At 44.4% G+C, this 25,720-nt stretch overlaps 2 protein-coding genes across 3 annotated transcripts in view; one reads left to right on the forward strand and one right to left on the reverse strand.

Annotated features, from left to right (window-relative positions):
- LOC138636509 (zinc-binding protein A33-like) overlaps positions 1–1,477 on the forward strand; it is a 3,761-nt gene extending 2,284 nt beyond the window's left edge. For both annotated transcript variants that reach the window (XM_069724557.1, XM_069724558.1), the window contains exons 5-6: positions 153–271; positions 406–1,477. In XM_069724557.1, coding sequence (XP_069580658.1) covers positions 153–271; positions 406–956 — 670 coding nt within the window. In that variant the 3' untranslated portion in view covers positions 957–1,477. The remainder of the gene's footprint in view (positions 1–152; positions 272–405) is intronic.
- Positions 1–25,720, reverse strand: part of LOC138636505 (atrial natriuretic peptide receptor 1-like) — a 48,472-nt gene that overhangs the window by 17,247 nt on the left and 5,505 nt on the right. Inside the window, exons 3-5 of the mRNA XM_069724550.1 lie at positions 14,655–14,842; positions 13,213–13,326; positions 9,615–9,750 (exon numbers count right to left, since the gene is read on the reverse strand). Coding sequence (XP_069580651.1) covers positions 9,615–9,750; positions 13,213–13,326; positions 14,655–14,842 — 438 coding nt within the window. The remainder of the gene's footprint in view (positions 1–9,614; positions 9,751–13,212; positions 13,327–14,654; positions 14,843–25,720) is intronic.

The raw sequence follows: 25,720 nt of genomic DNA on the forward strand, positions 1-25,720 counted from the left end.
GTGGGTCATTGACAGTGAAAATAATCAAATAAAACAGGTTTCAGGAGAAGTAGGACATAAAGTTTGTGTTTGAATGGAGCAAATTTGTGGAGTTCAACATTGGGAATATAGAAATATTTTACCGGTGATGTGTGGCTTCCTATTTATCTCAGATCAGCGTGTGAGCTGCCAAAACCAGAGACTCCAACAGGAGCCCTTCTCGACGAGGCCAAACACCTCGGAAACCTGCAGTTCTCAGTCTGGAAGAAGATGAAGGATACGATACGATACAGTAAGAACTGTGGAGTTTTCCTGCCTCGACTTATTTTGGCATTTAAATATGCGCTGGTACTTTATCATCAAGTACAAACCAGGGTTCTGTTTAAACAGCTTTTCCTTCTGTTCTTATTGTTTTTTACTCCACAGCTCCTGTCACTCTGGACCCCAACACCGGCAGTCAGGGATTGAACCTATCACAACACTTGAATCACTTAACAGAAAGCTCAAAGCTTCAGCCACTTCCTAGCAACCCTGAAAGACTGAGGGGTTTGAATATTTTAGGCTATGAAGGCTTTAACTCTGGGAAACATAGCTGGGATGTGGAAGTAGACGGGTATTGGAATCTTGGTGTGGCTGCTAAAACCAAGGATCCAAGTCTTCCAAAGAGATGGGGCATTTACATGTGTGTTTGCACTGATATTGTGCGTGAAATCACCCCGGAGGACTACGTCAAAGAAGTGTGTAAAGATGAGTTTCCACAAACCATCCGAGTGCAGCTCGATTACAACCAAGGAATTCTATCATTCTTTGATCTTGTTCGGAAAACGCCCGTGCACACCATGAAATACACTTTCACAGAAACCGTCTTTCCATATTTTTATAGTAGAGCAAAGATTCTCCCAGCAGAGTTGTCCCTGTCAGTAAGAGAACCCAGATATCAATTCTGCAAAACTGCAAAGGCTAAATTTACAAGATGAGGATTTTGAAAGTGCTTTATTTGGGTGTTTACGATATCATCAACATTTTCAAAATCTGGACTTCCTCACAAGAACACTTGAACTTGTTTTCAGTACGGTGTGATGTCTTTTGTTCATGTTTCTCAGGGATCTCTGTGTAACTTCAACGGGTACCTCACTGATTTTACGGCATTACCTTGGCTCAAGACTTAAAAATTGGACTTCGAAGTTTTTACAGTCTGAATTATAATCTGAAGGAGAAGAGTTTGCAAGAATTGTACATTATAAAAAACAGACATTATTCTGGAGTGGAAATCACTGCATGGGCTCAGGAACACTTGTGAAAACCATCGTCTGTGAACACAGTTCATCGCACACACGTTTTAGAAATGTGTTGCTGCCATCAAAATGTATATATTTTTCAGTTTTAACATTTGATATGTTGTTTTTTTCTATTTTTATGAAATATGTGTTTTAATAATTTGCACATCATCACATTGTTGTTGTTTTTTCACATTTTACCCAGCATCCTAACTTTTTTGGAATCAAATTTTTCAAAACTTCAGAAATACATGTTAACATTTTAGTTTGAATGTTTGAAAACTTTTTATATCACGTTTAAATGTATTTTAAGTGATTTATTCTGTAACTTGAGTTGTCTTTCTGGTACCCATCAGCTTAACTTCTGTGCAGTGATGGAAATAAAGTTATCCGGTACAAACAACGCTCAAATGTCTTTTTCGAGGTGGGGTAGTGACTCCACCTACACTGTCCAATAGAACGCCAGTTGCCAGTTTAGTGGTCGCCTTTTTGTTCAAAGTTTATCAATATCGAACATGGCACGTGTCCAAATTGCACCAAATTCGTCCGTGCACACCGTTGGTCGCCCAGCAACAGGCCCACCGAGTTCGAAGCAGATGGGACGAACGGTTGTCGAGATCCGTGAGGGACAAACATACGTACACAACGACTTCTGACATCATAGAGAGTAAAGATTAAAGATATTAGTGTCTAGTTTTATTGACAGGCCAGAGGTGCAGTCAAGTTTCCAGTGTGGGTGGGCGGGGCATAGTCTGTCAGATCCACCACTCGCTCCTCCAAATATGGTCACTTCCTGCTCCAAAAAAAACCAAGATGGCGTAAAGCGAAACACTAGTTGACCAACCAGCGGTGACGTCACGCCGCGTCTCTGCTCAGTTTCTGACACTTTTTCCATTCATGCTAAACTGTATTTATTTATTTTTATTTGATTTGATTTGGTTTTGTGTATATAGTCTGCGTGTGTGTATTTATTGCTGCTGTGATGACTAAATTTCCCCCCTGTGGATATTAATAAAGTGCAAATCTAAATCTAATCTCCACTGGAGCTTCATGAATGCAATAAAACATTCAGTCTTTAACGAACACGAACATGTTTTTCACTGAAGAAGTCGGTTTTCTTCCTTTCTGACGTCGGCCAGCTGCTGGATCTGTTTCACCTCTCAGATTGAGCAGGTCTGTTTTTTATGAGTCTGTTTTGTTCCTGAAAACTGAAACCTGTTGCCTGGTAACCAGGATCACCTCATCCCAGGGCCATCCCGCCTAATAAATCAAAGATTAAGAAGAAGCTGACTGCACCACAGAACTGTCAATCAAACAGACACGCCCCAAAAACAGGTCTTCTTGAATCTTCTTTTCTAATGAATGAGGGATTATTTTCAGATGGACCTCCAGAAAACTAAGAAGAAGGAGTGACTTTAGCTAACAACACCGAGAGAACTGATGGACACATTTTATTCACTTTGGATTTGATGAGAGAAGTTGAATGGGAGTCTATGGAGCCGGAGGCTTTTTGGAGCCGACCTCTAGTGGCACTCGCTGGTATTGCAGCTGAAGACACTTCTGGACCAGAACCATTTTACAGACCTGGAAGATATGAACTCTTTGATAAACAGTCTGTGGTTTAGATCGTTAAACTACGGCTCAGACTCTCAGAAACTTTCTCCAACTTATTGAAAGTCAGGAAATAATACAACAAATACGTTTTGGTATAAAAACCAAATCACACTGAAAGCATCTTCACATTTCACTCACAAAGATCCAGGAAATAAAAACAAACTTTTCTGCCTGTCAAGTCTGGAAAAATAAATTATATCAAAACATGAATAAAAAACTGCTTGTTGAATCGCTGCTCGGTTGAACGTACTGAACCAAGTCAGTGGTTTCCATGGTTACCTGAAGTCTCAGCCTCTTTGTGTGCTAAAAGCCGGCTGACGGCTGCACTGGGCAGGAGAGACGAGGAGAGAGACGAGGAGAGAGACGAGGAGAGAGACGAGGAGAGACGAGGAGAGAGACGAGGAGAGAGACGAGGAGAGAGACGAGGAGAGAGACGAGGAGAGAGACGAGGAGAGAGACGAAGAGAGAGACGAGGAGAGAGAGGAGAGAGAGAGACGAGGAGAGAGACGAGGAGAGAGAGGAGAGAGACGAAGAGAGAGACGAGGAGAGAGACGAGGAGAGAGACGAGGAGAGAGACGAAGAGAGAGACGAGGAGAGAGACGAGGAGAGACGAGGAGAGAGACGAAGAGAGAGACGAGGAGAGAGAGAGAGAGAGACGAAGAGAGAGAGAGAGAGAGACGAAGAGAGAGAGAGAGAGAGAGAGACGAGAGAGAGACGAGGAGAGAGAGAGAGAGACGAGAGAGAGACGAGGAGAGAGACGAAGAGAGAGAGAGAGAGAGACGAAGAGAGAGACGAGGGAGAGAGAGAGAGAGACGAGAGAGAGAGACGAGGAGAGAGGAGAGAGACGGAGAGAGACGAGGAGAGAGACGAAGAGAGAGACGAGAGAGACGAGGAGAGAGACGAGGAGAGAGACGAAGGAGAGAGAGAGAGAGAGAGACGAGGAGAGAGACGAGAGAGAGAGAGAGAGAGAGAGAGAGGAGAGAGACGAGGAGAGAGAGAGAGAGACGAGGAGAGAGAGAGAGAGGAGAGAGACGAGGAGAGAGAGAGAGAGACGAGGAGAGAGACGAGAGAGAGACGAGGAGAGAGACGAAGAGAGAGACGAGGAGAGAGACGAGAGAGAGACGAAGAGAGACGAGGAGAGAGACGAGAGAGGAGAGAGACGAGGAGAGAGACGAGAGAGAGAGACGAGAGAGAGAGGAGAGAGACGAGAGAGACGAGGAGAGAGACGAGGAGAGAGACGAGAGAGAGACGAGAGAGAGAGACGAGAGAGAGACGAGGAGAGAGACGAAGAGAGAGACGAGGAGAGAGAAGAGAGAGAGAGACGAGAGAGACGAGGAGAGAGACGAGAGAGAGAGAGAGAGAGAGAGAGAGGAGAGAGAGAGAGAGAGAGAAGAGAGAGACGAGGAGAGAGACGAAGAGAGAGACGAGGAGAGAGACGAGGAGAGACGAGGAGAGAGACGGGGAGAGACGAGGAGAGAGACGAGGAGAGAGACGAGGAGAGACGAGGAGAGAGACGAGGAGAGAGAGACGAAGAGAGAGAGAGAGAGAGAGACGAGGAGAGAGACGAGGAGAGAGACGAGGAGAGAGACGAGGAGAGAGACGAGGAGAGAGACGAGGGAGAGAGACGAGGAGAGAGACGAAGAGAGAGACGAGGAGAGAGACGAGGAGAGAGACGAAGAGAGAGACGAGAGAGAGACGAGGAGAGAGACGAGGAGAGAGACGAGGAGAGAGACGAAGAGAGAGAGAGAGAGAGGAGAGAGACGAAGAGAGAGACGAAGAGAGACGAGGAGAGAGACGAGGAGAGAGACGAAGAGAGAGACGAAGAGAGAGAGAGAGAGAGAGAGACGAGGAGAGAGACGAAGAGAGAGACGAAGAGAGGGAGAGGAGAGAGAGAGAGAGAGAGAGAGAGAGAGAGACGAGAGAGAGAGAGAGAGAGGGAGAGAGACGAAGAGAGAGACGAAGAGAGAGACGAAGAGAGAGACGAGGAGAGAGACGAGGAGAGAGACGAGGAGAGACGGAGAGAGACGAGGAGAGACGAGGAGAGAGACGAAGAGAGAGACGAGGAGAGAGACGAGGAGAGAGACGAAGAGAGAGACGAGGAGAGAGACGAAGAGAGAGAGAGAGACGAGGAGAGAGACGAAGAGAGAGAGGAGAGAGACGAAGAGAGAGACGAAGAGAGAGACGAGAGAGAGAGAGGAGAGAGACGAAGAGAGAGACGAGAGAGAGACGAAGAGAGAGACGAAGAGAGAGACGAGGAGAGACGGGAGAGAGACGAGGAGAGAGAGAGGAGAGAGAGAGAGAGAGACGAAGAGAGAGAGAGAGAGACGAGGAGAGAGACGAAGAGAGAGACGAGGAGAGAGACGAAGAGAGAGACGAGGAGAGAGACGAGGAGAGAGACGAAGAGAGAGACGAGGAGAGAGACGAAGAGAGAGACGAGGAGAGAGAGAGGAGAGAGACGAGGAGAGAGACGAAGAGAGAGACGAGGAGAGAGACGAAGAGAGAGACGAGGAGAGAGAGAGAGAGACGAGGAGAGAGAGAGAGAGAGACGAGAGAGAGAGGAGAGAGAGAGAGAGAGGAGAGAGACGAAGAGAGAGACGAGGGAGAGACGAGGAGAGAGACGAAGAGAGAGACGAGGAGAGAGAGAAGAGAGAGACGAGGAGAGACGAGGAGAGACGAGGAGAGAGAAGAGAGAGACGCAGAGAGAGAGAGAAGAGAGATACTGAGGAGAGATCTCAACGAGGGAGAGAGACAAGGAAGACGAGGATCAACGTGGAGTAACAAATACAGAGTTTTTATTAAAACTGTGAATCCTGCAAAGGAGTCTAAGATGGAAAAATAAGGACAGATACTGATATTAGCAAATACAGAGTTTTTCAACATCTGTCCTACGACAGCACAGATCAACATCTGTCCTAAACCGGGTCCAACATCTGTCCTAAACCGGGTCCAACATCTGTCCTAAACCGGGTCCAACATCTGTCCTAAACCGTAGTCGCTCTGGCAACAAGAACACAGTGAATTTAACTTTAATTTCCTCAACGCCTCGTCTGGACCTCGTCTGGACCTCGTCTGGACCTCGTCTGGACCTCGTCTGGACCTCGTCTGGACCTCGTCTGGACCTCGTCTGGACCTCCGGGTCGGAGTCGAACCCTCAGCAGCTCATCAACACTGCGTGAAGCGATTTGCTAAATGAAGTGTTTCCCTCCAGCTGTCGTCTCTTTAAGCGGCAGGTCAGACGGACGGCGGACGGACGGCGAGGTGGAGACGGACGGACGGAGAACAAATAAACTGCGTGAACACGTGACCCTGCAGTGTTTTCACAGCACAAGGATGTCAGACGACACCTGAAACTCAAATAATCTGCATTTAAAAAGGCTCCTGAACGCACCGTGCTGGACTGCCTCTGTTACCACGGCGATAACATCTACATCCACACCAAACGAATGAAACTGGAAATGTTATCCACACTGGGTGACCTCTGATGACCTCTGATGACCTCTGACCTCGAGACCTTTCAAAATAAAAGACTGTCTCACCTCTCCAGACGGGCAGAGAAACAAACACGCCAGAGGGAGACAGACACAGGTTGGACCAGTATCTGTGTGTGTGTGTGTGTGTGTGTGTGTGTGTGTGTGTGTGTGTGTGTGTGTGTGTGTGTGTGTGTGTGTGTGTGTGTGTGTGTGTGTCTTGGATCAGTCTCATCAGAGGAAGTTGGTGGAGTTTCATGTCATCCATCAACTGGATCTTCTGGATTCACTGCTGACGCACACAAACCTCCGTCCGTCCGCACAATAACAACCGATACACAACGATGTGTTTACCTCCATAAATAAAGGAACTTTTCCCAGAGCAGAATTACAGATTGATTTCCAGCTCGTGTCTTTTGGGGGGAAAAAAAATTGAAAACGTTTGAGATTCCTGTTTTTCTTTTTACCTCCTAACAAACACTAAAAACTAAATGTACCGAGAACAGTGGAGTTATTGTTCGGGACATTTCAGACGCTCCACAGTTAAAGACAGATTTAAGGATGTTGTGGTTTTGTGTGCAGTAACGACTCGACAACCGGAGCGCTTCATGGGCAGAAAGTCTGGAGCAGATTTTCAAAGAAATCAAACCACCTGACGGGAACCAGATTCTGCTGCACGCAGCCTCCACGTGGTCGAACTGTTCACCAGGTCAATTACTGGATTCTGATTTCATGTCCAAACACATTCAACCGTCCTGATTGGCTGAGAGACGTTCACACATTCAACCGTCCTGATTGGCTGAGAGACGTTCACACATTCAACCGTCCTGATTGGCTGAGAGATGATTCAGAGTCACGGCAGTGCTCCATCATCATGTTTGTCCTCCACCACCTCCGTCAGACACACAGGGGCTCCACAAACAAACTCATTATTACGCAACAGTTTCTTGCTTCAGAGTTAAAAGCTTTTCTGGCAGAAAACAGAAAACGCAGGAACTCTCAGGACCAGGAAGTTAACACTTCACTTAAAACACCTCAAAACAGATTAAAAGATGTCTGCGATGCTGAAAGAGCGACTTCAGAGACACGTCCTCCATCTGAGCCGAGTTTAAACGCACGTCAGGAAACCGTTGGACTTTCAAATTCAGACTTCATGAAGCTGCCGTCTCTGCCCGCCATGTAAAACAAAGATATTTCCATTTCTGCAGCGAAGCGAGACGTCTCGCTCCGACACGAACCTCCTGACTCTGTTTGTGTTTCACATTTCTACATTTTAAATCACGCAGGAAACTTTTCAACAGAAAAGAGAAACTCAGCAGGATCCAAACTTTTACTCTGAAGGATCGAAGCAGATGCAGATGTAACGAACGTCCACGGGTGGAAGCGGTGACATCATCTGGTTTGTGTTTCCTGGATCCCACAGTGACGGATGGCGCTCATCAGGACGGGAAACAGAACCTGATGCTTTAAAAACGCTGCATGAATCTCTGCAGAACTCTTCACACACCGGAAACAAACAGACGGCAGATCGGCAGGACGACGAGTTTCCTCACAAAACATTCATCTCTCATCTCTCAGATTTGGATCTGAAGAACTGATGCTCGCTCACAGTTTCAAGATAAAGGCTTCGAAAATAGTCTGCAGATTAAATATGACCAAATACAGTCTGCAGATTAAATATGACCAAATACAGTCTGCAGATTAAATATGACCAAATACAGTCTGCAGATTAAATATGACCAAATACAGTCTGCAGATTAAATATGACCAAATACAGTCTGCAGATTAAATATGACCAAATACAGTCTATATATTCAGTCCCTGCAGGTGTTTTATTTTGTGATTGTTGCATTAAAAAAAAATAATTTGAAAGCAGCTTTCTTCAAACATTTTGATGCAATTTGCAAAGTTTTAAGTGATTTTTTTTTTTTTTAATTTGCTGTAAAAATTGCAAACGTTTTCAAAAACTTCAAGTGGAGCAAAAAACAAACTGCAAGACAGAATCCATCCTGGGAATCCACCATTAACAAGATATTTAATATGTGTGTAATAATGATCTGTTTTTATTTACCTTTCAATATGTAGTTATATTTATTTTATATAGTTTGCTTGTGTGTGTGTATTTATTCTATAATTTGGTTTGTATTTTCTTCAATTTTTCCTAAAATGTTTAGTTTTGATTCCATTCTTTCTTTCATTGAATGCGTCTTTGTAATTCTTTTCTTTCTGAGTACTTGTTTTTTTCCTGCCTTTATTCTTAAAGTGTTGTGAGCAACTCATCATGTCGTCTCTCATCTCATCTCGGAGAGCTCAGAGTCCTGATGGAGACGAAGCATCGCCGTCCATCAGCTGCAAATCAGACGCAGAAAACACAAACGTCGCCTTTTTGGAGGATTAATAATCGGCAAATAAAATCCAACAAACTCTCAAAAGCTCCCTATCCATAAAATCCTTCAATAAATATGAATTAAATAATAAATAACTCAGTTACTCAGATGTCAGAGTATCAGAACTGATTTTAAATTCTTGTGTATGAAAAGAGGAAAAAGTGGGTAAACTGTGTTTCATTCGCTGCGACCGGCGGAAATGAAGTCACAAACTAGAAGACCTCTTCCAGAAATGAAGTCACAAACTAGAAGACCTCTTCCAGAAATGAAGTCACAAACTAGAAGACCTCTTCCAGAAATGAAGTCACAAACTAGAAGACCTCTTCCAGAAATGAAGTCACAAACTAGAAGACCTCTTCCAGAAATGAAGTCACAAACTAGAAGACCTCTTCCAGAAATGAAGTCACAAACTAGAAGACCTCTTTCTGACTGGAAGTATTTCCTGTTCGTTCTACACAATGACACTTTTCTAAACTATAATACGTTTTTCAGGTGACGTACAAAGTCTGACTTTGGTCTCATTTTGAGCAAAACGTGTTTTTTTTGTGGCGCAGACGAGGAGTTGAACCGCCGACCCGGCGGGCGGCGGACCGACTTCACACACGCTGACCAAACATGATGACCGAATCTGTCAGGTGACGTGTGTTTATTTACACGTATGTAAACATCAACGGGAGAATAAACAGAACTCTCATCTTTCTTTTTTTTCTTTTTTGGATGATATCCAGGAATCATCAGAACAGAAGTCTCTCAACCTCCTGAGACCAAACAGCAGAAATATAAAGACTTCTAAAACATGAAGGATGATGATGATGATGACGATGATGTGCATCACTGAACTGCTAACAGCTCTGATATCAACACTTCGTTAATGACTGAGAGGAACTGACCGTGGAAGGTTCGGTTCCACATCCTCTTGGTGACGACTTTTCCGGGCGGACGGCCACCGGACGTGGACATGGTCTCGTTCAGAGCGTGAGTGTAGAGCATCAGACCGTCGTAGAACCCTCCAGCGATGATGTTCATCTGCAACACAGCAGACGGAGAAACAGAGCGGGAGTCCATGTGACTGCAGTCTTTTATTTATTAGCATTTCGTGAACTCGGTGTAATAAAACTCAGCCTCGATATAAAAAACGTTTCTCTTTATGACAAACTGTTGAAACGCCACTTAAAGAGCGGAGACAGTTCTGGACGGGTTTGAGCCCGACGGGAGTTTTTATGTTTGTGTCGAGGTCCTTCGGTTCGATTCTGCTCTGAGGCGTTCCTCAGGGTTCGATTCTGCTCTGAGGCGTTCCTCAGGGTTCGATTCTCAGCCCACGTCTACTTTCAATCTACACACAACCTCTACATTTTTAAACGAACCTTCAAGAACACTCCAGATGAGAAGTGATCAGGTATTTTACAGCTGAGAACTCAACAACTTTAATCAGATTCCCACCTTTTTTTTAAACTGACGTGGACGATTGTTTTGGTGATAAAATGGACAAAAAGAAACCTAAAATCGAGTAGAGTTGTTTTGTTTTGATCAACTTCGGAGGAATTTCTAAGGACGTGAACAACCAACATTTTCTGATTTGATGCTGGAGCACAAAACGACATGTTTAGTTTAACTGAATGGAATCACAGATCTCCTCTCAGCAGCTCAGACCTGAACATGTGACGCATGTTTCATCACCATAAACATCACGTTTTAAAAGCAGCAGTTTGTGACCCGGATCTGTGATCAGCAGCCCGACGGCCCGGTTAACTGGTACCGGAGGAAAAAAGTGAAGGTAAATAATGGAGAGAAAAAACAAATCATCTTTTATCAAAGAACAATCAAATGTTGCGTTCGCTGTCTTATGATGTATCATGTTTCTCCACAGGGACCACTGAGGTGTCATCTTACTGTGTGTGTGTGTGTGTGTGTGTGTGTGTGTGTGTGTGTGTGTGTGTGTGTGTGTGTGTGTGTGTGTGTGTGTGTGTGTGTGTGTGTGTGTGTGTGTGTGTGTGTGTGTGTGTGTGTGTGTGTGTGTGTGTGATAACCACATTAGCTCCCCTCGGCCGTCTGTCTGCTGCTGATTAACCGGCTTCACAAATCCTGCCAGACAGCCTCACAAACAAAACACACACACACACACACACACACACACACACACACACACACACACACACACACACACACACACACACACACACACACACACAGACGACTGATAACACGTCTGAACGTATTATAGAATTAAACTAAGTGTCTTCGGTGTCCAGCTGCTGCAGCAGACGGATGTAAAGAGGCGTTCACACAGTTTCTGAGCTTCCAGGAAGGTTTGCGTCAAGCATGTGATACAGACGCTCGTCCACTAGAGGGAAACCTATCAGCATATCGTGCTTTAGGAAAACTAAACCAGGTGGAAACACGAGTCGTTACGGTCAGAAAAACAACCCAACAAAAAACTAAAATCACTTTCTCACCTCTCACAGAATTCACATTCAAACTTTTACAGTCCACATGTGCAACATACTGTTTTCAGTAGTTCTTCCATCCAGCAGAGGGCGCTCTAACAAATCGCCATCAGTGTGACCTTACGATCATTAGTTGTTCATCAGATGAAGGTAAAATGGAGGAGACTATAGCGAGCAAAGATTAAAGTTACATCGCCACCAGAATGACCAGCAGGGGGCGACGCAACAACACACGTCATTAGATATTCACTCAAATGTATTTTGAGGGAAAAGTGACACTTTCACATCCTTTAATATAAAGTTGTGTTTGAAGAGTTTTCTAATGAAACAAATGTTTTGGTTTATTTTTCGTCTAAATATGTTTTTATTTCATTTTAACGTTTTGTATTTTTAAGTAAAACCCACCGTTCTGGTACGTGTGTGTGTGTGTGTGTGTGTGTGTGTGTGTGTGTGTGTGTGTGTGTGTGTGTGTGTGTGTGTGTGTGTGTGTGTGTGTGTGTGTGTGTGTGTGTGTTTTATGTGTGTGTATGTGTGTGTGTGTGTGTGTGTGTGTATGTGTGTGTGTGTTTTATGTGTGTGTGTGTGTGTGTGTGTGTGTGTGTGTGTGTGTGTGTGTGTGTGTGTGTGTGTGTGTGTGTGTCTGCGTGTGTGTGTGTGTGTGTGTGTTTTATGTGTGTGTGTGTGTGTGTGTGTGTGTGTGTGTGTGTGTGTGTGTTTTGTGTGTGTGTGTGTGTGTGTGTGTGTGTGTGTGTATCGTTCCTATATGTGGTCTCTGGATTCTTTGTGTTGTTTCAAGCTTTGATGTCCAAACTGTAAAATGTTCGACCTTTCACACAAACTCTCCGACGTGAAGAAACCTCCGCTGATCTCGTAAGTTTCTGTCTTTAATTCGTTTTCTTTGTTTTTCTGCTCAGAGTCACATTTACAGAAAACTAACAGGGTTTTTAGTTTCACACGGACGGTTTGATTTCAGTAATTCTGCTGCTTTCAATCATGTAAACTCATATTTAATTGAAAATACACAAAAGACTAAATATGAAATGCTTAAACTGAGAAATTTGATTGTTTTTTGAAAAATACACGCTCATTTTGAATTTGATTGCAGCAAAACATTTTAAAAAACGTGTGATGAACTGTTCACAGACAATGATTTCCAGAAGTGTTCCTGAGCCCATGCAGTGATTTCCACCACAGAATCGTGTCTGTTTTTATAATAAATGTAAATAATCTGATATCTTTGATACTTAACACCGATAAAGCACCGGTCTCTGATAACAGGTGCACGTTTCAATAATCAGGATTTCAAACAACACGCGTGCACTTTTTATTTTAAACAGTAAATTGTGGACAAAACAGGAAATAAGAGGTGTGTCCGCAAGCTGTCGTCATTATTCCACAAGATCGTATCAGTAACAGTTAGCGCCGCGGCGTGTTAGCTCATCGCTCTGTGTGTGTGTGTGTGTGTGTGTGTGTGTGTGTGTGTGTGTGTGTGTGTGTGTGTGTGTGTGTGTGTGTGTGTGTGTGTGTGTGTGTGTGTGTGTGTGTGTGTGTGTGTGTGTGTAGGATAAGATCGGCACACTGAATGAGCTCCTCTGACTCTGATTGACAGCCCCGACAACAGTAACTACACATTTGCATGATAATGTCTTCACATTGTTGATATTTTCCAACGATGAAACCTCCGCCGGCTCACGTTTAATAACCTCATTTCCTCCGTGTTTTATCAGATCCTGTCAGTCCGAGTCGCCCAGCGGTGCTGCTGGATTTAAATCTGATGGTTTCCAGAGGATGAACCCTGCTGACCTTCGAGACAACCTCTTTTTTGGCTTTTCTTTCTCCGTTATATCTTATTTCGAGTACGGTCGGGTTACTGAGGCCCCCCCGAAGGCTCGGCTCTCCTTTTAACGTTTGTTGTTAAGTCAATAAAATGTCCACAGAGACACTAAAACCAACGACGAGAGGAAACTATGTCAACGACAAACAGAAACAAGCAACAGTTTTCAAAAGCAAAAACGTTTTGTGTCGGTTTTCTGGCGTCGCTCACCAGCGAGTCCTCGACGGTGTAGTTGAACATCTTCTTGGCGTCCGTCTTCAGGCTGGTGACGAACTCTCGGTACTCGGGGTTCTGCGGCTCACGGTACGTCAGGATCTTCACACTCTGGAAAAAAAAACCAGGAGGAGACGAGGGTTTTTCTACAAAACAATCATGTGCTTTCACGTTACCATGACAACAACAGACGATGCTTCAACGACGAGTGACGGACAGAAATGTACTAGTGAGGTCACATTGACCTTTGACCCCCATGAAAACACTTTTTATAGCCGTCCCTTCGATCAATAACTGAAGCTGATCAACTCTGGAGCAGGAAAAACCACAGTTCAGAACCTGCCTGTGAATTATCACATTTCTCAGATTTCTTCAGTTAAAGTGATTGATTGACAGTTATCAATACATCCAATGATGCACCACAAAGAGGAGCTGTCAATGATCAATTCAGCACACTTTGTTTTACAAAATGTAAATTAAAAAAAACTAAAACTAAGTGTGACTAAAGCTGCAACACCTGCAAGTGAGACTTTTATTTTGAAATCAGGTGACTGACTGATCGTCGTTCCTCATAACGAACCTTCTGCTGCAGCTGGATGAAGAAGCTCGAGACAAATGAACCTCCTGCTGCTGTTTCAGTGTTTAAGCTGCAGGATGTCGACGTTCGTTAGACTCAACACGCTGCGATCACAGATCTGTGGTTATTAATAACGTACGTGTTCGCAAATAAATGCTCGATCCAATCAAACGTGATGAAGAGTCTGAAAAGGTTCTGATTGAACGCTGGTGCCGTGACAGCGTCCGTGTTGCGACTTCCTGCAGAGGAGCAGGAAGTCGATATGACCCAGTTTAAACATCTGAACCAATCATCAACCATCAGTGATGTCATCCACCAGCAGTGATGTCATCAACCATCAGTGAAGTCATCCACCAGCAGTGATGTCATCAACCCTCAGTGATGTCATCAACCATCAGTGAAGTCATCCACCAGCAGTGATGTCATCAACCCTCAGTGATGTCATCAACCATCAGTGAAGTCATCCACCAGCAGTGATGTCATCAACCCTCAGTGATGTCGTCAACCATCAGTGAAGTCATCCACCATCAGTGATGTAATCCACCAGCAGTGATGTCATCAACCCTCAGTGATGTCATGAACCATCAGTGAAGTCATCCACCAGCAGTGATGTCATCAACCATCAGTGATGTCATCATCCATCAGTGATGTCATCGTTGGTTTGTGAACGTTATGAATCCTCCAGTTCAGATTCTGTCCGTCACCACCTTTGTTAGTTCGGAGCGGTTTGGAGCAGGAAGTGACCATATTTGGACAAGCTGGGGGAGGAGCCAGCGGTGGATCTGACCGATCTGATTGGAAACCTGACGATACTACGTCCCACATCAATTCTGATTGGAGCTCTCCACTGACACCAACTCACTTGGAAGGCCTCCTTGGCGACGGCGTCGTCCTCGTCGCCGCGGGCCCACGGCTGCCGGTGTCGGGAGTTCAGGCTCTCTCCGAACACGTCGATGTAGAAGAAGACGTACTGCTCGTGAAGAAGCTCCGCCCGCCGGAAGTTAACCATCAACCTCCTGAAAACATCGGGGGAGCAGCAGACGAAGATCACTGGAGGAGGGAGAGACGGGGGGAGGAGGGGTCAGTCAGCGCCCGTTATCTGATATTGGTGTGTGTGTGTGTGTGTGTGTGTGTGTGTGTGTGTGTGTGTGTGTGTGTGTGTGTGTGTGTGTGTGTGTGTGTGTGTGTGTGTGTATATGTGAGAGAGAGCCTCAGCTGCTCTGAGATGAATCCATTATCTCTGAGTGAAGCAGCTGATCGTGTGTATGATGACAGCAGGAACTTCCCTCGTCTTCATGTTACATGTTTCAGAAACATACATGTGCTGCGTGTCACGACAGAAGGAGCTCAACCTTATTTTTTTTATTTTATTTTAATGTGGAAATGCAGCTGAATAAAACATCTAACCTAAATTAACCAGTCTCAACCAGTCTAAAACCAGTCTTAAAACCAGTCTAAAACCAGTCTTAAAACCAATCTAAAATCAGTCTTTAAACCAGTCTTTAAATCAGTCTTAAAACCAGTCTTAAAACCAGTCTTAAAACCAGTCTAAAATCAGTCTTTAAACCAGTCTTTAAATCAGTCTTAAAACCAGTCTTAAAACCAGTCTTAAAACCAGTCTAAAACCAGTCTTAAAACCAGTCTAAAACCAGTCTTAAAACCAGTCTAAAACCAGTCTTAAAACCAGTCTAAAACCAGTCTTAAAACCAGTCTAAAATCAGTCTTTAAACCAGTCTTAAAACCAGTCTAAAATCAGTCTTTAAACCAGTCTTAAAACCAATCTAAAATCGGTCTTAACCCCCACCACCACACACACACACACACACACACACACACACACACACACACACACACACACACACACACACACACACACACACAATCTCACACACACGCACACATACACAATCTCACACACACACACACACACACACATACACAATCTCACACACACGCACACATACACACACACCACCTTCTATTGTTTCAGGCTTTAATAACCTCGGAGGAGGAAGTGAACGGTGAAACCACAGAAACCTCGCGGGGCTGGAAGCCTTCCGATTGATACCGAGCTCAGACATCCTGCTGATGAAGTGTTTCAGCCTCCTGCACTAAAAATACTCTCTGTGTGCTTTCTGCTCTTCTGCAGCTCTGATGTCTTTAACAAACTTTAAGACACACGCGCGCGCACACACATACACACATACACACACACACACATACACACACACACACAGTAAATAAGTGGTAAATAAAATTCAACTTTTTTCCTCAACTTGACATTTTTGCTAATTCCTGCAATTGTGCTCCAAAAAAGCAGATTTTTGATCAAAATATCACAAAAACTACAAACAGCTGAACGTATTAAAGCAGCAGAGATGATATTTATCGTCTTCATTATTTTTACTGTCTGTGAAAGGAGGTCGTCCGTTTTCTGCTGCGTTTCTCGTCGAAGGTCAGAGTGCAGACACGACCCTGAAACCAGGAAGAGACCGACGGAGGGGAGACCTGGGTGACCTCTGACCCCTGGCACACTTCCTGACTCCTACAGTCAGCCAACGTTGCACTTTTTCCACATCCAGAGAAGATGAAAAGTGTCAGCGAGCCGAACGTCACCGCGCTGCTCGGGAATGGAAAACCGAAAAGGTTGCTGTGATTAAAACATCGTTAATCACCGCGTCTCCGCAGCTTAAAACTCCGATCTGATGGAGTTTCTGAATCCAGATTTAATCCGTCACACAGCTGCCGTCCTTACAGACGACGGTGAGGGAAAAGAAAAGCAAAGGTCGGGCAGGAAGTCTGATGAGAGGAAACCTGATTATCCTCTGAATCTCCTCCTTGTACCTTCTTCCTCCTCTTCGCTGTGTCGGTGTTTTGCTATAAATTTCGGATTATTTGAGTTCATACACAAAGTATCATGTTAAAAAGGGGAACTTAGATTTTTTTTTTTACGCGCCAACTTAAAGTGATGTTTGAATAATTGAATCGATTCAATCCGAACATTTACGCCTCATTTTAGTAAAATGTTTTCCAAATTAATGTTATGAAGAGTTACGGCCACAAACCAAAACTCTCTTTGGCCACCAAATTGCAATCAGTTCATCTTTAAGTCCAAGTGAACGTTTGTGCCAAATTTTGAAGAAATTTCCTCGAGGCGTTCCTGAGATATCACGTTCACGAGAAACAAGTGAGGTCACAGTGACTGTGACCTTTGACCTCCGACCACCAAAATGGAATCGGGTTCATCGTCGTGGCCAAGTGCACATTTGTGCCGAACTTGAAGACATTCCGTCCAGCGACCCGGTATCACGACCAAACGTAAAATAGTCACGCTCTGCGCTGTCTAGGCGTGACAGTTACACACTTTCCTGTAGTGCACAAAACTTAAATCTACTGTTCACGTTTTGCCATCCGATCTACAAGAACAATCGCGTCATCTGCGGGATTCGAACCTCCGCCTCCTTGATTCATGACACCAGGCCACGCCTACAACCCCCTGATACTGTTGAAAAATGACCTTCGTACTTGGTCACATGTTCCTTCCTAACGTGAGATTTACATGCGTGTAAATTTCACACTTAAAAAAAACAACGTAAAGCTGTCAGACCTTCGAGACCAAAGCGTGTCTATCTCACGTTCTTCTGTCGTGGACGTGGGGGCGTGTCTATTTCTCTCTTACCGTGATTACTGGGCTTGACAGACAAACTCTAATCCGTTCAAAGATAGCGATCTTGAGGCTTCACAAACTGACAGGTGTCATCACACCTCTGGAGTCCACCAGCACCCATGTTCCTGCAGCACTTTTATTAACGGAAGTTCACAAGATTTTAAAAAAGCTTTCTTGTACATCAAAACAACTCATTCCATCGACGTGAAACCAGAATGTTTTTAACAATGTGGTTTCTGGTGCGATAAAATGTCGGTATTTGACGCTGTGGGAATAAGAACTCTTCAGTGAACCTGCCGTAGCGTGTAATACACCATCAGTCCACTAGAGGACCCCACGTCAGTATCATGTTTTTCTTCTGAGGCAGGTTGGACGGATCAAATCCAGGAACTTTAACTTGAAACACACGTTTGTTTTTTAACAACTTAGCGTGACAGACACGGCGCCCTCTGGTGGACCGCTGGGTGTATCACACTCTTTGACCGGAGCCTAGCTAGAAAACGTTCTGAGAATATTTTAGTTTTCCAAGAATGTTTTCAGTGGGATGTTTTTCCGTTCTTCTTTAAGGTACGATAACGTTGAAAATATTTAAACTGAAGTGTCTTTGAGAACACGGTCAGATCGTAATAACGCTTTAATTCTGGAAATCTTTTTAAAAAACAGTTGTTTTTTTTGTTTTGTTTTTTATGTTCCCAGAATTTTATTATTTCAGACTCGGATAAAAAACATTGTAGAAATATTGTTTGGGAACATTTTTTTAAATATTTTTAGAGAATGTTTTCCTACTGGGAACAACAACCGTCCCGTCCCTGAACTGTCTCCGTCCACTTCAATGTCCTCTCCGATCAAGCCGCTCAGATTCCAGCGTATTAATCTTTAACTACTGCCAGATGGACGGGAACACAGAGGAAGAGGAAAACGTGGCTGAAGCACGGCCTCGTGGGTACATTTGTTCAGGATGGTTGGACGCCCGCTTCGTCCCCATGGCGACGGGACATGAGGCGGCGGCATCGTCCGCTGCCGAGCAGGAAGAGGATGTCACGGAGAGCGTGATGACGTCAGCGTCACGTCAAAGACTCGGTTCAGACTTCAGAACAGAGAAACGACGGCTTGAAGGGCTTCAGACGGGATTTTAGTCCAGAACCCCTGAAGCCCCGCCCACCCGCTCTCCACCCCGCCCCTTTTCTTTGATTAATTCAGCAAACTACTCAATTCCACTTCCTGTAAATCAGATTTTTCAACATAAAGGTATAAAAACAGCATTTTAAACTTGTAAACGTGACGTGTTCGCATCATCGAGAAAAGTCAAGTGTTGAAAGCAGGTAAAGATCAAATAAATAAATGTTAGCATTATGTGAAATTACATTTCATCAAAAGCTGATATATTTTACATAAAAATAAGATTCTTGTGTGTGAAGTCGCTCCTTCTTGTTAGTGTTCAGGTCTGAAAAATAGTTCTGATCCAGAAGTGTCTCCAGCTGCAATACCAGCGAGTGCCACTAGAGGTTGGCTCCAAAAAGCCTCCGGCTCCATAGACTCCCATTCAACTTCTCTCATCAAATCCAAAGTGAATAAAATGTGTCCATCAGTTATCTCGGTGTTGTTAGCTAAAGTCACTCCTTCTTCTTAGTTTTCTGGAGGTCCATCTGAAAATAATCCCTCATTCATTAGAAAAGAAGATTCAAGAACACCTGTTTTTGGGGGCGTGTCTGTTTGATTGACAGGCCTGTGGTGCAGTCAGGTTACAGCTATCGGTGGGCGGGACGTAGTATCGTCAGGTTTCTGATCAGATCGGTCAGATCCACCGCTGGCTCCTCCCCCAGCTCGTCCAAATATGGTCACTTCCTGCTCCAAACCGCTCTGAACTAGCAAGATGGTGACGGACAGAACCTGAACTGGAGGATTCATAACGTTCACAAACCAACGATGACATCACTGATGGTTGATGACATCACTACTGGTTAATTGGTTGGAACCCTTTAGCATGGACAACATGCCTGCAAGTGTGACTTTTCACATGTAACGTGTGAAAGTCCCTCTGAGTAAAAGAATAATGAATATTTTTCATCATGAAAGGTTGAAATCTTTTCCCTCTCAGACTCTGTTCAGATATTAAAACGTCATCATGAAAGCTTCATCTTGATAATCACAGCCTCTTTTTATCTTCAGAGCTGAAAGGACACAAACACGCTGCGATGGTTTGATCCACTCCTCTGATTACTCCACGGGGCGCCGCATTGTTCTGTCTTTGTCCCTCGGTGATTTAACACCTCCATCAAGTGTCTTCATCACCGGACGGCATAATTCATCCTCCTGATCAGCTGATTACAGCCAGTGGAGACCTGGAGACAACTGAAATCACTCTGAGACACATAAAAAGACCTTTATGTTGAAAGCACTTTACACTGTTTTCTATTCAGACATTTACTCCCCCCCTCTCTCTCTCTGTCTGTCTCTCTCTCTCTCACTCTCTCTGTCTGTCTGTCTCTCTGTCTCTCTCTCTCTCTCTCTCTCTCTCTCTCTCTCTCTCTCTCTCTCTCTCTCTCTCTCTCTCTCTCTGTCTCTCTCTGTCTCTCTCTCTCTCTCTCTCTCTCTCTCTGTCTCTCTCTCTCTCTCTCTCTCTGTCTCTCTCTCTCTCTCTCTCTGTCTCTCTCTCTGTCTCTCTCTCTCTCTCTCTCTCTCTCTCTCTCTCTCTCTCTCTCTCTCTCTCTCTGTCTCTCTCTCTCTCTCTCTCTCTCTCTCTCTCTCTCTCTCTCTCTCTCTCTCTCTCTCTCTCTCTCTCTCTCTCTCTCTCTCTCTCTCTCTCTCTCTCTCTCTCTCTCTCTCTCTCTCTCTGTCTCTCTCTCTGTCTCTCTCTCTCCCTCTCTCTCTCTCTCTCTCTCTCTCTCTCTCTCTGTCTCTCTCTCTCTCTCTCTCTCTCTCTCTCTCTCTCTCTCTCTCTCTCTCTCTCTCTCTCTCTCTCTCTCTCTCTCTCTCTCTCTCTCTCTCTGTCTCTCTCTCTTTCTTGTTTTTCTCGCCCTTCAAGACACAATCGTAGCTCAAAGACGCTGGAAGCAGGAAGGTTTAATCAGACTGAAGGATACAAAGATTATGATACAGATATAAACCTTCTACCTCCTTCAACGTTTGTCGTTGTCAAAATGTTCACAAAGTGCATGTTGTTGTTAAAATAAATATCATTTCTACCTGAGACCCGTTTAATTTGGTTCTTTTATTCTCTAAAGTTACTAAAAGAAGAATGCATGCTGGGAAATGTGAATTTGTTTGTCCAATGACTTCACTCCCTGTCGAGGGGAGAGGCCCAAGGAAAATATTTGGACGATGGCCCATCAGAGTTACGGTATGTGACGCTGCGCGCGCACACACACACACACACACACACACACACACACACACACACACACACACACACACACACACACACACACACACACACACACACACACACACACACACACACACACACACACACACAGCTCTCCACGGTCCAGCTGCTTTATGACCAACATTAATCAACAGGTCTGAAGGAGTTGAAGTTCATGTCGTGTTGAATGTTGCTTCATATATTATTATTATTATTATTATTATTGTTATTATTATTATTGTTATTAATGTCCGAACACGGCAGAGTTTCAGCAGCAACGTCCGACAACACGGAAACAGAACAACACATGGACATGAATATCAACTATCATCTGTAAATTTTTAAAGACTTGGAGGAACGTTTTTTGATCTTTAAAAACAGAAACCGTTGGAGAAAATGATGTTGTGTGTCGAATTAAACACGACTGATTGTGTTTGCAGGAATAAAAAGGATCTTTGCGGCTGGAACAGACCCGGTTTGTACCTTTAACTCCAGTTAGATGGATGATGGATGGATGACGCACCTTCGTCAGTCTTGGACAGTGAAGCTCCGCCCTCTCTTGAAACGTTCAATATGTCGTGAACAGGAACCGACTCTCAACTTATCGATCTCTAATTTCCAGGTTATTTTTGATATTTTAAAGATTTTATATTTGGCCAGAAGGTGAAATACCTCCAAAACAAGCAGACAGTGGACGCGGCTGTGGTTCATTTAAGAGCTGAAGAATCGACGGTCTGGAGTTTATTGTGACGGAGCAGCTTCCTGTGATGCTCTCGGCGTCTCTGGGGAGAATTTACAAACCTGTTGCAGTATTAATTAGCATATGTTAGCACTGAGGAGCTAACTAAACAGCAGCTCTGCTGCAGTTAATGAGGTCAGGGTCGATGAGGTGAAGCCGCAGTCCTGTGGAAGATTAACTCGTCTCTGGAGAAGCACGTTGGACTCTGTGATTAGTGTCTGCAGCTGATTAGCGCCGCGCTGCCGTCAGCCTGTCGGACGTCTCGCCGCCTCTCGGCCTGATTGATCAGCTGCTCGTTGACCTCAGAGACGTTCGGTCACAGGAAGCCTTCACCTCCGCCGCTGATTGCTGCTCTCGCTAAGCGCTTCAATCTTTGGTGGTAAAGTTCAACTCACTTCAGACCGCAGAGGTCGCTGCTTCGAGCTGTCGTCTCTCAGACCGCATCCATCCATCCAACTACCAACCATCCAACTACCATCCATCCAACTACCATCCATCTAACTACCAACCATCCTCCTACCAACCATCCATCTACCATCCATCCAAATACCATCCATCCAACTACCAACCATCCTACTACCATCCATCCAGCTACCATCCATCCAACTACCAACCATCCTACTACCATCCATCCAACTACCAACCATCCTACTACCATCCATCCAGCTACCAACCATCCTACTACCATCCATCCAGCTACCATCCATCCAACTACCAACCATCCTACTACCATCCATCCAACTACCATCCATCCAACTACCATCCATCCATCCAACTACCATCCATCCAACTACCATCCATCTAACTACCAACCATCCTCCTACCAACCATCCATCTACCATCCATCCAAATACCATCCATCCAACTACCAACCATCCTACTACCATCCATCCAGCTACCATCCATCCAACTACCAACCATCCTACTACCATCCATCCAACTACCAACCATCCTACTACCATCCATCCAGCTACCAACCATCCTACTACCATCCATCCAGCTACCATCCATCCAACTACCAACCATCCTACTACCATCCATCCAACTACCATCCATCCAACTACCAACCATCCAACTACCATCCATCCATCCAACTACCATCCATCCTACTACCAATCATCCAACTACCAATCATCTATCCAACTACCAACCATCCATCTACCAACCATCCTACTGCCATCCATCCAACTACCATCCATCCAACTACCAACCATCCAACTACCAACCATCCAACTACCATCCATCCAAGTACCAACCATCCAAATACCAACCATCCAACTACCAACCATCCAACTACCATCCATCCAACTACCATCCATCCAACCATACTACCATGGATGGATGGATGATGGATGGATTCATCCAGCAGACGACCTCACCGAGCAGACGTGGGGTCACCACGGAGACGAAGACATTCGGGGTCAGACGACACTAAAACCGTCTGTAATCGAACACCTCGATTCTGCAGAATAATGAACATCTGCCATCGTTAATAATTCATGAGTTACGTAAAAGATAAAATGGAGAGTCATCGTCCGGAGTCAGATTTCAGCTCTGAGTAGAAAAAGTAAAAGTGTTGTTCTGCTGCAGAGGAAATAAAATCACGACGTCTGAAAACCAGTTTAAGACGCGTCATCTCTACAGCCAAGAATTATGGGAAAGCGTTGGTTTTTTTTTGGACCGAGACGACTTTGTTCTTTCTCAGCGGTCCAAAACGAACGAAACGCGACCGCAGGGTTTGATTGAGGAGACAAAAGGCAGCGACACGGTAAAATTAGCCCGAGTGTGTTTGGCAGGAAATACCTCCGGATCTGATAGGCCCGCTGAACTTTCCATACAAAGCGGCAGGTTGCTGACCTCTGTTAATAAATGATCTGCAGGGAGGTTCGGTGCCTCTGTGGGAACCCGACAGACGGACGCACCCCTGCAGATAGAGGAAGCTGCAGATTTATGACTTCATTACTCAGACGGGACTCTGTTTACGACCGCGGTCACAACCAGACCAATAAATATCTTCGAGCTTTTTCCTTTTCTTCCACATCCCACCAGCTCTCACCCTGCAGAGTCAGATTCACCCGACAACACTGGAGCCGCTGCCACAGGAAGCTCCTACAAAATAAAAGTCTGAATGCTTTTGTACACGCAGAGACGTCGCTGCTTGAATCATGTTTTCAGCATCGGTTCGTGTCTCTGCAGCTTCTTCTGACAGCTGTCAATCATCCCTGAAGACCGATGAAGGTGTTTCCAGATTCAATTTCGCTGTTTTGACTTTTAATAAATCTGCAGAAATTTCTAAAAAGGTTTCCACTTTGTCTTTACGGGTTACTGACGGTAGATTAGTGTGAAATCCTTCAGAGCAGGGTGCCCACTCAGCATAACACTGGTGCCACATGCTGAAGTGCTCCTGAGCAAGACACCGAACGCCCGAGTGGCTTCCTGCATGGAAACAGTGCAGCCGCTGGTGCATTAATGTGTTCGAGTGTGTAAATGGGAGGAAAACTGTGAAGTGCTTCGAACGCGCCGAGGTGATAAAACAGGAGGAGGTGAAGTGAGTCCTGATTTAGTACTTCCTGCAACGATCGCAATAATTAACGCAAAATTCAAGCAATCTCCAAGATTTTTGTAGCTTATAAATTCTGCAAAATTTCTCTGATTTTTCAACAAAAAACAACAACATTGTGATCAGAAGCTCTGCTGAAAGTATTATGACATAAAGTTTCAAAATATAACTGACTTTATCACCAATAATAAGTGTTAATTTCCAGTCATTAGGCTCCGCCCCCTCTCCTTCACCATCAAAACAAACTGCTGCCAGCTCACCAGCAGCAACAGGAGGTGACGGGGTTTGTGGGTAATGTAGTCTTATGATGAACGAGGAACATGTTCAATGAGTTTTCTCCACTTCCAGCTAGAAGAGACTGAACTTAGTTTTAGTGTTGAATGAATGTGATTTAAAAAGCATGTAAAGCTCTTATTTTGAAGGCAGATGTGTTCTTAGTTTCTGTATCAGTCACAGACGGTCTGTTCGGGAAAGATTCGTCACTTTAGACTCTTTTTATCACTTTGAGTTCAACACAGGAAGAAAAACACATGACGGGTGAGATATTTCTGTGATGTGCAGCAGGATTATTATCACAGGAAGTCAGCACATGTTACTCTTTATCAGGGAGTTGTTGAAAAAATATTGTGTTTTTTTTCCTTGACTTGCAATTTTTGCTGATTCATGCAATTTTACAAATTACATCATAATTTTTGAGAAAAAAGTGCAAAATTATTTTTTTTAGATCAAAACAATAACAAAAATAATCTTCTGATGTGAATCTTCTGTATGAAGCTGAGTGTTTTCTGTCTGTTGTTGTTGTTGTTGTTGTCAGAACCTCCTCCTCTGTTCTGTAAATCTGCTGCATCACTCCCTGCTGCTGACTTCTCCCTCGTGTCCTAAGATCAGAGCCTCTTACAGCATTGATCCGGCTCGTATTTCTGGCTGCTGCTGCTGTGACGATGATGATGATGACGATGATGATGATGATGCCCTGAGACAGAGATCAGGAGCTCATGTCCGTCCAGCAGGACGATAAGAAGTGGACGCAGCTGAATTTGGATTTAAAAGCCACTGCTGAGATGACCTGCTTCATGTGGTGTGTGGAGGGATGATAATGTGCAAAGAGCAGATAAAAGGCAGATAAATGAGATATATTTATATATATATATCATGTTGGGCTGTTTTATTGGATAAGAAGCTCGTATGTCATCGATGGCAGCGTCTCTGTTTATTTCTATCTTGACATGTCGGGTCTGGAAATATTTTCGGGCCGTAGAAAATGATGTCATAAGTTTGTTATATTTCTACAACAATTTAAGACTTTAAGGAGTTCCAGTTTTGATTTTGGGAGAAAGTGCAGAACATTTTTACGCTTAATGAGACGTTGCTGCCGTGAAAAATGTTTGAATTGAAGTTTTTTAGAAACAACAACTGCTGGAAATGTAGGAACTATTCAGCCACCTGCTGAGTCATTGGTTGCTACGGTTACACCTGCTGAGTCACTGGTTGCTACGGTTACACCTGCTGAGTCACTGGTTGCTATGGCTACACCTGTTATGACGATTACCCCCCTTCAAGTGAGGCAGGTTCACACATGCGCAAGACAAGAGCAGACT

This window comes from Brachyistius frenatus, unplaced genomic scaffold (assembly GCF_029030835.1).
Source record: "Brachyistius frenatus isolate BFR_SWC_R1_liver_20210118 unplaced genomic scaffold, ASM2903083v1 Contig_381, whole genome shotgun sequence".
Taxonomy (NCBI): Eukaryota; Metazoa; Chordata; class Actinopteri; family Embiotocidae; genus Brachyistius; species Brachyistius frenatus.